The sequence below is a fragment of the Entelurus aequoreus genome, linkage group LG06 (genome assembly GCF_033978785.1).
Source record: "Entelurus aequoreus isolate RoL-2023_Sb linkage group LG06, RoL_Eaeq_v1.1, whole genome shotgun sequence".
NCBI classification, from domain to species: Eukaryota; Metazoa; Chordata; class Actinopteri; order Syngnathiformes; family Syngnathidae; genus Entelurus; species Entelurus aequoreus.
The window spans coordinates 81150226-81164334 of record NC_084736.1 but is presented as its reverse complement, the minus strand read 5'-3'; the positions used below and the strand labels follow the sequence as shown (position 1 = coordinate 81164334).

The 14109-nt window shown below is 37.8% G+C and overlaps 1 protein-coding gene across 3 annotated transcripts in view; it reads right to left on the bottom strand.

Moving 5' to 3' along the window:
- Positions 1-501: 501 nt before the first annotated feature.
- The window catches only part of tango2 (transport and golgi organization 2 homolog (Drosophila)), a 45922-nt gene continuing 32314 nt past the window's right edge, over positions 502-14109 (bottom strand). For 2 of the 3 annotated variants that reach the window (XM_062051646.1, XM_062051645.1), the window contains exons 6-9: positions 4937-5004; positions 4646-4799; positions 1334-1441; positions 502-951 (exon numbers count right to left, since the gene is read on the bottom strand). In XM_062051646.1, the coding sequence (XP_061907630.1) occupies positions 831-951; positions 1334-1441; positions 4646-4799; positions 4937-5004 (451 nt within the window). In that variant the 3' untranslated portion in view covers positions 502-830. The remainder of the gene's footprint in view (positions 952-1333; positions 1442-4645; positions 4800-4936; positions 5005-14109) is intronic. The other variant, XM_062051647.1, reaches the window with a different exon arrangement.

The window sequence follows — 14109 nt, the reverse complement described above, 5'->3', positions numbered from 1 at the left end:
TTCCATTTTTAAAGGCCTACTGAAAGCCACTACTAGCGACCACGCAGTCTGATAGTTTATACATCAATGATGAAATCTTAACATTGCAACACATGCCAATACGGCCGGGTTAACTTATAAAGTGCAATTTTAAATTTCCCGCGAAACTTCCGGTTGAAAACATCTATAGTATGATGACGTATGCGCGTGACGTCGATGGTTGAACCGGAAGATTTCATCATTGATGTATAAACTATCAGACTGCGTGGTCGCTAGTAGTGGCTTTCAGTAGGCCTTTAAGGCGGTCTGTCATAACATTTTTAGCATTCAATCAGACTTTATTGTGAGGTTTTGTATTAGTTTTCCTAAACATAGATATACCGGCCCCCCAGACACATTTTTTTTCTCAAAATTTGGCCCCCCCGAGTCAAAATAATTGCCCAGGCCTGCACTAACCCCTGTGCCGCCGTGCTGCCCGAGAGAGTAAATATAAAACACCAAAAGAATTGAAAATAAAATGTATTTCCTTATTTGAGCGTGTATTTATTGTCAAGCTGCTATAAAATGCTCCTTCTACCCTGTAATGCTTTTGCAGGATTGTAAAATTCAAAAGCTTACAGACATAAGTCTGCAGTTGTTAAAAACCCCCAAAACAATTTAGTCTTTGGCAATCATTTAAATAGTTCTTAGGTATAATTATATCGAATCAAAAATAAGAAATGCAAATCTGCTGTGCTACTGTTCGTTACCATGACGACGTGGAGTGGGGCTGTAGGACGGGAAAGGATGGTGAGGTGATAAGGGTGTTGGAAGTGGTGAGGCACAATGTGAGTTTTTCCTCCGTCACGTCTTCATGTGTGCAGCTTGAATCGGAAAGAGCTGCTGTGCCAGTTGTTTGTGTCGCAGTCGAGCATGGTGCGCTCTGTGAAAGTCACGTTGCTCTCTGCGTCAATCAGGATGATTGTGTTGGTCCTGGAAGAACAAACGGTATCAAATGGAAGCAAAACAATCAAGAAAGGAACGGGGCATGAACAAACAAAAAAATGTTATCACTTGAATTGTTTAGCTTGTGGTAATGCTGGGCCTGAGCCTCCGCATCCGTGCATTTTCTACAATTTATCCTGTTCAGTGTCACGGGGAACTTGAGCCTTTCCCAGTTGACTTCTGGAAAAAGACGGACTACACCCTGAACTGGTCCCCCGGTCAACCACATGGCACACACATACAGTATAGTCAACCATTCACACCATCATTGGGGCTAAACCCACACCACCTACAACTGAAGTCAAGGTGAGTCAACCACCAGACCCACCATGACCCGCCTAAAATCTTGGTGCCAGTCGTGGTAACTGACCTTGTGCCATATTTAGGACTGCGAACACACACGGCTGACAGAGCCTGGACCAGGGACTTGCTGTAGCCGCCCTCAGCCTGGCTCTCCTGAGCTGGATCAGGACAATTCCTGTCAGCAACCACACACAGCACATGTGTTTTAAATAGAGATGTCCGATAATGGCTTTTTTGCCGATATCCCGATATTGTCCAACTCTTAATCACCGATTCCGATATCAACCGATACCGATATATACAGTCGTGGAATTAACAATTTATTATGCCTAATTTTGTTGTGATGCCCCGCTGGATGCATTAAACCAGTGGTCCCCAACCACCGGACCGATTGGTACCGGGCCGCACAAGAAATAAAAAAAAATAATATATATATATATTTTTTATTTTTTTTATGAAATCAACATAAAAAACACAATATATACATTATATATAGAGATGTCCGATAATATCGGCCGATATATGCGTTAAAATGTAACATCGGAAAGTATCGGTATCGTTTTTTTTATTATCGGTATCGTTTTTTTTTTTTTTTTTTAATTAAATCAACATAAAAAACACAAGATACACTTACAATTAGTGCACCAACCCAAAAAACCTCCCTCCCCCATTTACACTCATTCACACAAAAGGGTTGTTTCTTTCTGTTATTAATATTCTGCTTCCTACATTATATATCAATATATATCAATACAGTCTGCAAGGGATACAGTCCGTAAGCACACATGATTGTGTGTGCTGCTGGTCCACTAATAGTACTAACCTTTAACAGTTAATTTTACAAATTTTCATTAATTACTAGTTTCTATGTAACTGTTTTTATATTGTTGTACTTTCTTTTTTATTCAAGAAAATGTTTTTAATTTATTTATCTTATTTTACTAATTTTTAAAAAAAGTACCTTATCTTCACCATACCTGGTTGTCCAAATTAGGCATAATAATGTGTTAATTCCACGACTGCATATATCGGTTGATATCGGTATCGGTTGATATCGGTATCGGTAATTAAAGAGTTGGACAATATCGGAATATCGGATATCGGCAAAAAGCCACTATCGGACATCCCTAATTATATATCAATATAGATCAATACAGTCTGCAGGGATACAGTCCGTAAGCACACATTATTGTATTTATTTATGTAAAAAAAACAAATAAAAAAATAAAAAAAACATTTTTTTTTAAATACACCCCCCCTCCTCCCCCACCGGTTCGTGGGACAAATTTTCAAGCGTTGACCGGTCCGCAGCTACAAAAAGGTTGGGGACCACTGCATTAAACAATGTAACAAGGTTTTCCGAAATAAATCAACTCGAGTTATGGAAAAAAATGCCAACATGGCACTGCCATATTTGTTATTGAAGTCACAAAGTGCATTATATTTTTTTAACATGCCTCAAAACAGCAGCTTAGAATTTGGGACATGCTCTCCCTGAGAGAGCATGAGGAGGTTGAGGTGGGCGGGGTTGGGGGGTGTATATTGTAGTGTCCCGGAAGAGTTAGTGCTGCAAGGTGTTAGAATAATTGTTTCTAAACTATCACAAAAACTTTGTATTACATTGAGTTCCTGACAAGAAGACAAAAGCTGTCTTTGAAAGCTACCAAGAGTAAGGCTCGTAAAACTCCACTGTGTAGGGGGGGGGGGAAGCAAAATGAAGGTGTTCCTGTTTTCCCTCATGTATGGTAATCAACAGAAAGATATTGTTCTAACCCAAGGACTTCAAAGCGGAGAGAACCAAGGATCTGCCCAATTTCCAGACGACCTCTTTTTGAAGTATTTTACGAACTCTTTTTGAACTATTTTATGGACCTCTTTTTGAACTATTTTACAAACTCTTTTTGAATTATTTTATGGACCTCTTTTTGAACTATTTTACGACCTCTTCTTTTGAACTATTCTGTAACCAAAGGCAACGCTGTTTACGACCCACTTCCCTCTGGAAGTGGAAGCGGTGGTCAGGTGGTCGGAGAAAGTCAAATAAAGAAGGAGGAGTGCAATCTTTTGACGAGCTGTGCTGGAGACTGTACAATAGTACAATGTGTCCAGGCGTTTCTGCTCAATTGAGTCCAAGTTGAATTCTGTCTCTGTTTAATTCTTTGCCTCTTGTCTTGTTTAATAGATGTCATCAGTGTTTGAACCTGACACAAGGGGCTCTGGGTATTTGTTCTGTTGTGTTTATGTTGTGTTACGGTGCGGATGTTCTCCCGAAGTGTGTTTGTCATTCTTGTTTGGTGTGGGTTTTACAGTGCGGCGCATATTTGTAACAGTGTTAAAGTTGTTTATACGGCCACCCTCAGTGTGACCTGTATGGCTGTTGACCAAGTATGAATTGCATTCACTTGTGTGTGTGAAAAGCCGTAGATATTATGTGATTGGGCCGGCACGCGAAGGCAGTGCCTTTAAGGTTTATTGGCGCTTTGTACTTCTCCCTACGTCCGTGTACACAGCGGCGTTTTAAAAAGTCATACATTTTACTTTTTGAAACCGATACCGATCATTTTTAAACCGATACCGCGCATTTATCGGCCGATAATATCGTCAGTCCGATATTATCGGACATCCCTATTTATGAACTCAGTAAATACCTCCCTGGACACATGAGGACTTTGAATATGACCAATGTATGATCCTGTAACTACTTGGTATCGGATTGATTCCTAAATTTGTGGTATCATCCAAAACTAAAGTATCAAACAAGAGAAGAATAAATGATTATTACATTTCAACAGAAGTGTAGATAGAACATGTTAAAAGAGAAAGTAAGCAGATATTAACAGTAAATGAACAAGTAGATTAATCATTCATTTTCTACCACTTGTCCCTCATAATGTTGACACAATAATGGAATGGAAAATGACCCAATATGTTACTGCATATGTCAGCAGCTAAATTAGGAGCCTTTGTTTGTTTACTTACTAATAAAAGACAAGTTGTCTTGTATGTTCACTATTTTATTTAAGGACAAACTTGCAATAAGAAACATATGTTTAATGTACCCTAAGATTTTTTGTTAAAATAAAGCTAATAATGACATTTTTTGTGGTCCCCTTTATTTAGAAAAGTACCGAAAAGTATCGAAATACATTTTGGTACCGGGACAACACTAGTCTGCAGTAGAGGACGCTGGTTCTCCGGAATATATACGAAATAAGAATAATAGTGAAGTCCGCCACCTGTTCCTTAGCTTTCTGGGAAAGTGGCATTTAAAACAATCTAATTGAATATCCCTGGTATACAATATCTTTGGATCATGGCTTGTTTTTTATATACTGTAAATGATCAAATTTATTGAGAGAGATTGAGTGTCTCCACTTACAGTTCTTCATTATTCAGTACACCCAGGAGCTCCTGCACCAGTCCTTCACAGGACAGTGACTGGTTGTTGACGACGCTGGTGAAGTGGCGCTTTCCTCGCAGCAGTTTCTTCCATGGGGTGTCCAGGAGGGAATTACTCAAGCTGTAGATTCCTGCTGGGTGACAAATGCAAAATCTGATGCAAAAATAAAATGCATCGACTAAACACTTGGAATAGAAGAAAGGCAAATAACTGTAAGGTAAGAGCAAAATGGTTTCTGCAGTGGAAAAAAAAGAAAAGAAGAAGCCGGACCTGGTTTTAGATGGATAGGTTCAGTGCTGCCTCTGTTTCCATAGTAACACACATGATCCTGCTTGGCTCTACACGGGACATAGTAAAATAAAATAAAAAATAAGACATTAAATTCACTGTATTTATAATAAGAGTTTAAGAAAGTTTGCTGTGAAAACATTTCCAATAAAAAAACTACTACACAAAGTGTCAGGTTCAAACATCGATGACTTCTATTAAACAAGACAAGAAGCAAGGAAATAAACAGAGACGGAATTAAATTTTGCTCAATTTGAGGAGAAAGGTGTCGACCTGTAACCCCTTACAGTGTCACCCACGCTCTGACGAAAAAAGGTTCACGTCTCCTCTTTTATTTGGATATTCCCTGTTTACACAACAACAGCTGTTTCTAAAGGAATGGGGGGTATGTAAACAGCCATTGCTTTTGGTCACATTAACACAAAAGAAAAAGATGCCTCGGGCTTGTACTGGTCCTGGATCGAGCTTGGGCAAGTCTTGGATCACTATAGATCAGGGGTCACCAACGCGGTGCCCGCGGGCACCAGGTAGCCCGTAAGGACCAGATGAGTAGCCCGCCGGCCTGTTCTAAAAATAGCTCAAATAGCAGCACTTACCAGTGAGCTGCCTCTATTTTTTCAATTTTATTTATTTACTAACAAGCTGGTCTCGCTTTGCCCGACATTTTTAATTCTAAGAGAGACAAAACTCAAATAGAATTTGAAAATCCAAGAAAATATTTTAAAGACTTGGTCTTCACTTGTTTAAATTCATAAATTTTTTTTACTTTGCTTCTTATAACTTTCAGAAAGACAATTTTAGAGAAAAAATACAACCTTAAAAATTATTTTAGTATTTTTAAACACATATACCTTTTTACCTTTTAAATTCCTTCCTCTTCTTTCCTGACAATTTAAATCAATGTTCAAGTATTTTTTTTTTTTATTGTAAAGAATAACAAATACATTTTAATTTAATTCTTCATTTTAGCTTCTGTTTTTTCGACGAAGAATATTTGTGAAATATTTCTTCAAACTTATTATGATTAAAATTCAAAAAAATTATTCTGTCAAATCTAGAAAATCTGTAGAATCAAATTTAAATCTTATTTCAAAGTCTTTTGAATTTCTTTTAAAATTTTTGTTCTGGAAATTCTAGAAGAAATAATGATTTGTCTTTGTTAGAACTATAGCTTGGTCCAATTTGTTATATATTCTAACAAAGTGTAGATTGGATTTTAACCTATTTAAAACATGTCATCAAAATTCTAAAATTAATCTTAATCAGGAAAAATTACTAATGATGTTCCATAAATTATTTTTTTAAGTTTTTCTCTTCTTTTTTCGGTTGAATTTTGAATTTTAAAGAGTCGAAATTGAAAATAAACTATGTTTCAAAATTTAATTATCATTTTTTTCGTGTTTTCTCCTCTTTTAAACCGTTCAATTAAGTGTAAATATCATTAATTATTAATAATAACGTCAAAGGTAAATTGAGCAAATTGGCTATTTCTGGCAATTTATTTAAGTGTGTATCAAACTGGTAGCCCTTCGCATTAATCAGTACCCAAGAAGTAGCTCTTGCTTTCAAAAAGGTTGGTGACCCCTGCTATAGATAACCCCTCTCGTCTCCTCCCATCGTACACAGCGGAATTTTCCAAGCCTTTGGCTTGGTGCAACAAAGACAGCTTTTGTCTGTTCACTGGGAACTCAGAGAACGGAAAGTTTTTTGATCATTTACATACAATTTTTCTGACACAAAGATTATGCGAAAAAGATTCCCTGAATGGCAAATATCGCCATGTAGTGAAAGACAATAAAATGTGTGCCTATAGTTTTCATTAGTCCTTCTTTGACGAGGCTTTTCGCCAAAAGTTTGACCCCGGCTTTGCCAAACATTGCACGTAACTAACGAGTCTGTTTGCAGTTGTATTATCTTGCAGAATCAACTGCCATGACAAAGAAACAAACACGGGTGACCCATTTTTAATGTAGTACAAATGCAAAAAAGGCCACCATGGGGGCCAATGAAAGTAGCGAGTGTTATCACTTTGATAAAGAAGGTACTAAACACTCTCAAACTCAAAAAAGAAGTTGGAGCAAGCAATTATTTCAATGTGGCTCCTCTTTCGCCAACAAGAGTCTTCAATAAAAGAGAAAAGTGGAGTTAAAAGTTAATTTCTACATTTAATTCATCCTTCTTATGTACGTTTTATTGTTGTTTGCATGTACAACTCTTAAGTATCCTCAATAAAATGTGTTTATGTCGACATTTTTTTGGGTGTCTGTAACGGATTAATTAAATTCATGTAATTTTTTATTAGAAAAATCGCTTGTTTTCATACGATTTGGTCTTCGTCTGACCTTTTGTCATGATTAATAACAAAATCATGTATAATTTGTTAAGGTATTGTGGAGAATGCATTTATGTTTAAGAGTTTTTTCTTTATTCATAGTCATGCCCATGTGGACTCTTTTTGTTTGTATCAATCAATCAATCAATGTTTATCTATATAGCCCTAAATCACAAGTGCCTCAAAGGGCTGCATGAGCCACAACGACATCCTCGGTTCAGAGCCCACATAAGGGCAAGGAAAAGCTCACAACCAAGTGGGACATCGATGTGAATGACTATGAGAAACCTTGGAGAGAACCGCAGATGTGGATGAACCCCCCCCTCTAGGGGAGACCGGATGCAATGGACGTCGAGTGGGTCTAGTATAATATTTTGAAAGTCCAGTCCATAGTGGAGCCAACATAATAGTGAGAGTCCAGTCCATAGTGGGGCCAGCCGGAGACCATCCCGTTTGTATCTTATGTCCGCAAGTAAACTGTGTGCTTTACCTTGAAGGGTTGGAATGTGGGAGTTGGAGTAATCCCTTTTTACCTTATCTGTATTAGAACAGTGAGGCTGTATTCCTTTCTGGACAGGGCGGGGGCTGTTTTCGTATTCAAGAAGTTGTCTCTTCCCGTTTGAATGTTAGACCGATTCGAGATGCCGGTATGACCGCATTTGTGTGGACTGGTCTCCTAAAGCTTTAGTAAAACTTGATAATATTCCTATTCTGTCTTGATGGTCCTTCTTACTCAGCATATATGTCATCTAAAGAACTTTGGATTGACCGGTGACTTTAATTCCCTGAGAGGAAGACTGGTCAGACGCAACAGTATTTATTAAATTGTCTTGGAAAACAAATAAAAAATGTTACTTCATTTGTGGGTGCAATTCAAATGTCACAATAATGTATGCCTTTAAAGTGAAGAGCATTGCATGAATACTATTCTAGTGGGACTCAATAAATTACAGCCGGCTTGGCTGCCTAAAACAATTTAATTAGCTTGTTAGATCTGTATACAATGTCCTGAGTTAAAGGGAACATATTGTCTGGCAGCAACTGTGATCTTTCTCTAAATCAATACGTGTTGATTTAGCTAACGCTAATCTGGACATTCATTTTAACTGGGTGTTGATTGAAAAAAAAAAAAAAAAAAAAAAAAAGCTTCTGCTTATGAAACCAAGAGTAAGACTTTTCTACATTTGAAGTCCCTTCGAGCACGCGGGAGGTACGGATTTTTAGGCTTCGGTGAATGAACAGCAGGGGGTCGAAACCACAGCGAGGGGGGAAAAAAAACGGTCTTTTTTGTATCTGTGAGGGAAGTCATCTGCATGCTGGCAGGGACACGCTAATGAAGAGTCCTCACGACTAAAGAAGAGCAGAGCAGTTTCCCAATGGCCAGCTCTTATTTTGTTTCCTAGCTATGGTTGGATGATTTTTTTCTACAGTACCAATAAACGGTAATCATGTAGGTGGGGTTTAAACCTTTTTTTTTTTTTTTTTTTACATTTACACATTTTTTTAAGATCACCTACACATCAATAATGTTTAAGTATCTGATAAAAAAATTAAGCTTTTTGACTAGCAAGATATTGTTTTCTAATCACGTTCGACCAATACTGTTTTTTGAAAAGGGCGGTTTGTAACCTTCATGCGGATGCATACACTGCAAAAACTGAAATCTAAGTAAGATGAAATATCTCAAATAAGGGTGATATTTGCTTATTTTCTGTCTGATAAGATAATTCTTCTCACTAAGCAGATTTTATGTTAGAGTGTTTTACTTGTTTTAAGTGTTTTGGTCCTAAATGATCTCAGTAAGATATTACAGCTTGTTGCTGAGATTTGATGAGCTATATTGAGTAAAACATGCTTGAAACTAGAATATCAACTGTTGCAAAGCTGTGTCATCAACACTCACAAGTATAAAACTACTTTTTTAAAGTAATAATTTCTTACTTCAAGCATGAAAAAAAAAATCATGACTTTGACACAATTGTGTGTCATAATTAAAACAGATGACAGCCAAATGGACTTTGCTGTTTTATTTTCAATGAAACAATAGAAAATAGGTACTCATATAGTAGTACAGTTGGCACAGTACAGTAAACTGACAGTTAATATTTAAACATTTAATATTTCAAAAAATTTTGAACAGAAATTGTTCATGCACATTCAGATAAATTCTTCAAAATTACAATAAAAAAAAAATTTTGCCCGGGGGCCGGGCTGTATATATGCGCACTAATTGACTGAAAGAGCACGCACTTCGCGCGATGATGTCATGTTATCCATGGAAAAATACATTTTTAGACAATATGATTTGCCTGAGCGGCTAGGAGACCCCGAGTGTAACAAGCGCTTGCCTTGTTGCCTTTCCATTAAGAATAATAAACTAGTTTTTAGTATAAGTTTGCTGGTTTCAAGAAATGTAATGCCGAGCGCATATCATTATGTCAAGATAATGGCACTAGCATTTACTTCATTTAAGAATATTTTTCAACATACTGAGCAAAAAGGTCTCTTTTTTTTTTCTTTTACACCAAGAAAAGTGCACTAGTGAGAATATACTTATTTTAAGCTATTTTGGGGTTAATTGAGGTTAGCTAATTTTACTTGTTTTGGAAAGTCTTGAATAGCCGAATTTTCTTGTTCTATTGGCAGATAATTTTGCTTAGTTCAAATAAAATACCCCTCATTTTTGTATTTTTTCTTCTTGTTTTTGAACACTGACTTTTTGCAGTGTAGAAGGCGCTAAATTTCCAATGTATTTGAAGCATTAAATCATTATATCCCTTTGAGCACGTAATGACCTAACTACGCCTGAGCATAACATATAATGCAGTGCTTTTTGTGTTGTCAGCCAATGATAGTAATTTGGATAGCTAACATTAGCTACCATTGAATGTTCGGACCAGGGGTCCGCAACCTTTTGCATCAAAAAAGCCATTTGGGCCCTGTTTCCACCAAATTAAAAACCCACTCGGAGCCACAAAATCTATGTGATCACTGTATTGAAGTTAATGCTACATATGCAGTTTTCTTTAACTTATGCTGTCTTGTTATCCCCCCCGCCCCCTGTATTTTGTATGTTATTTTGTTACTAGTTTCTCTTCTAGTTTTTCCCCTATAGTTTCCCTAGGTATTAGACTTAGACAAACTTTAATGATCCACAAGGGAAATTGTTCAACACAGTAGCTCAGTTACAATGATGGAAAGTGTAAGGATGGAAAGGACAATGCAGGTATAAATAGACTAAAAAAGCTATAAAAAAAATCTAACATATATACAGAATAATTTATATACAGATATGTTATATTATGTCTATAACATATATACAATATCAGCACATGATTACAGTATCGACCCACACCTGTCGCAACCTGGCAATTACCGTATTTTTCAGACTAAAAGGCGCATTTAAAATCCTTTCATTTTCTCAAAACCCGACAGTGCGCCTTATAACCCGGTGCGCCTAATGTACGACATAATTTCGGTTGTGCTTACCGACCTCGGAGCTATTTTATTTGCATGGTGAAATGATAAGTGTGACCGGTAGATGGCAGTCACACATAAGAGATACGTGTAGACTGCAATATGATGGCAGTCACACATAAGAGATACGTGCAGACTGCAATATGACTCAAGTAAACAACACCAACATTTTATATGTTCCATTGAAAATGTAGAACATTACACGCGGCGCTCAAAAATCGAGCAAAATGTTTGGTAAGCTATGAAGTTGCACCGCTTGATGGATTGTACTGTGCTTCAACATAGGAGTATTATTATGGTGTGTGTATAAGGTAAGACAAGAATGAAGGGGAAAACATTTATTTTAGGGCAGTCAAAGTCAACACGGTAATCACAAACAATATTGCATATATCACCTATATACACAAATAAATCACGCAATTTGTTTTGACAGCACATGATTCTTTTACGTTAAAGGCCTACTGAAAGCCACTACTACTGACCACGCAGTCTGATAGTTTATATATCAATGATGAAATCTTAACATTGCAACACATGCCAATACGGCCGGGTTAGATTAGTAAAGTGCAATTTGAAATTTCCCGCTAAATATTCTGCTGAAAACGTCTCGGTATGATGACGTTTGCGCGTGACATCACGGATTGTGCGGACATTTTGGGACACCATTGTGGCCAGCTATTAAGTCGTCTGTTTTCATCGCAAAATTCCACAGTATTCTGGACATCTGTGTTGGTGAATCTTTTGCAATTTGTTTAATGAACAATGATGACAGCAAAGAAGAAAGCTGTAGGTGGGAAGCGGTGTATTAGCGGCTGGCTGCAGCAACAGAACCAGGAGGACTTTGAGTTGGATAGCAGACGCGCTACCATGAGTATGCAGCTGCGGCTTCCAAATATTTGATCGCTTGCCCGTACGTGCGTGCCGCTATGTGCATGTCACGTACGTAACTTTGGGGAAATATATGTGCTGTATGAACTTTACGGAGGTGAACGGTACTTTGGGCTGTGGGATTGAGTGTGTTGTGCGGGTGTTTGAGTTGTATTGGCGGGTTATATGGACGGGAGGGGGGAGGTGTTTGTTATGCGGGATTCATTTGTGGCATATTAAATATAAGCCTGGTTGTGTTGTGGCTAATAGAGTATATATATGTCTTGTGTTTATTTACTGTTTTACCGTAATTTCCGGACTATAAGGCGCACCTGACTACAAGCCGCACCAGCTAAATTTAGGGGAAAATACAGATTGCTCCATATATAAGCCGCACCCGACTATAAGCTGCAGGGTTTTGATGTGTAATTAGCGTAGTATATAGGGGTTCCTGCTACCACGGAGGGGATTGTCGGGACAGAGATGACTGTTTGGGAACGCAAAGCGTCCCATTTATTAACAATAAATCTTTCAATCATTCAATCAAACTTTCACATCTTTGACATGGCGAACAGCATTCGTGCAGAGTACAAATAATACAACGGTGCAAAGTAATACAAAGTGCACGCATGTACGTTATCAAAATAACCAGCCTACCGGTATATGAAAAGTCAGTCTTTAATCATTGTGTCATCGTCTTCCTCCTGCGTACTAAAACCACCGAAATCCTCTTCGTCGGTGTCGGAGAAGAAAAGGCCGTAAATAAGCCGCACCCTTGTATAAGCCGCAAGGACCAGAACGAGGGGAAAAAGTAGCGGCTTATAGTCCGGAAATTACGGTAGTCATTCCCAGCTGAATATCAGGTCCCACCCGCCTCTCACAGCATCTCCCCGATCTGAATCGCTTCCAATGCCCTCTAATCCTTCACTCTCACTTTCCTCATCCACAAATCTTTCATCCTCGCTCAAATTAATGGGGTAATTGTCGCTTTCTCGGTCCGAATCGCTCTCGCTGCTGCTGGCAATGATTGTAAACAATGTGCAGATGTGAGGCGCTCCACAACCTGTGACGTCACGCTACTTCCGGTACAGGCAAGGTTTTTTTATCAGCGACCAAAAGTTGCGAAATTTATCGTCGATGTCCTCTACTAAATCCTTTCAGCAAAAATATGGCAATATCGCGAAATGATCAAGTATGACACATAGAATGGACCTGCTATCCCCGTTTAAATAAGAACATTTCATTTCAGTAGGCCTTTAAAGGAAAACTGCCCTTTTTTTTTTTGCCGATCAGCCACAATCCTTTACCGATTCACAATCTTATGTGAAAATTCACATGTATGTCAAAAGAACTCTTTTGAAAACGAACATATTTTGCTAGTTTTATAGTTCTCATAAAACGACGAGCAAGGTTATGATCAGCTGAAAACATCATTTTGGCTCAATAAATAACAATAATGATACTCCTACATAAAAATAAAAGAAGACACAGTCCTCTAAATTTGTACAACAATAAAGTTCCCAAACAACATGAATAAAAATATACAAGCAACTTGCCTCAAAGAAATGAGCTTGTAGGCACTGATGGTCAGATAAACTGAAAGTGAACAATATTGAGATTTTTTAAGTAATTCTTGGGCTCCTGTGTTCTCTACTATTTATTGTTCTTTTAGCACAAATTCATCTTTGATAGGCTAGAATGTGAAAATATCTAAATCATCACAGTTTTTCCGATAAACACACAATTCTACAGATCTCTGGGTATGAGGTTATATGATTGCTTTTTGGAGTTCTTTAATACATTGTGTTTACTTGTAAATGTATTCAACATTCAGTCTTTACTCCAGAGCTCGCCAAAAAGATATTCCTTTCAAATCACTCCGGTCTGGGTATTCACTTAAAAGTCAGAGTGACATAAAGGGGGATCAGAACCTAACGTTATTGCAAAGTGAGATGAGATGTTGGTTATGCCTTCAGCACACCAAGCGGAGCGGAGCGCAGATAAGATCCAAAATATGTATGGAATACATGGCGTTAACTCCCCTGAGGCCAGCCTCAGTTTTCAGGAAAAGCAAGGGCTGTCAGTGAATAAATCACTTGCATGTAGGACATGGGAGGAAAAAAAAACAACTAATCAAGGCCGTATTGGCTTAACAAGCAAGACAATCAACCCCAAGCTTTTGATTAGTCATCGCCAGACTGAACAGCTGCGCCTAAAGGGTTGTAAATGAAGACTGTGTATCTCAATGAGGGAGACCAGACACTATTTAAAGCTAGGAAAAAAACAAGGATTGTCTTAAAACTAACATTTGATGCTGTTCCCTAAAGTAGCCTGTTATGAATCACATCTCCAACTATACTGTCTGTCTCTATATTGATACACATTTTCCCCACTTTTTCTATACAGTCTCGGTTATCAGTTTCAATATCAGTTCAATCATTTTGTTTATCCATCCATCCATTTTCTACCGCTTGTCTCT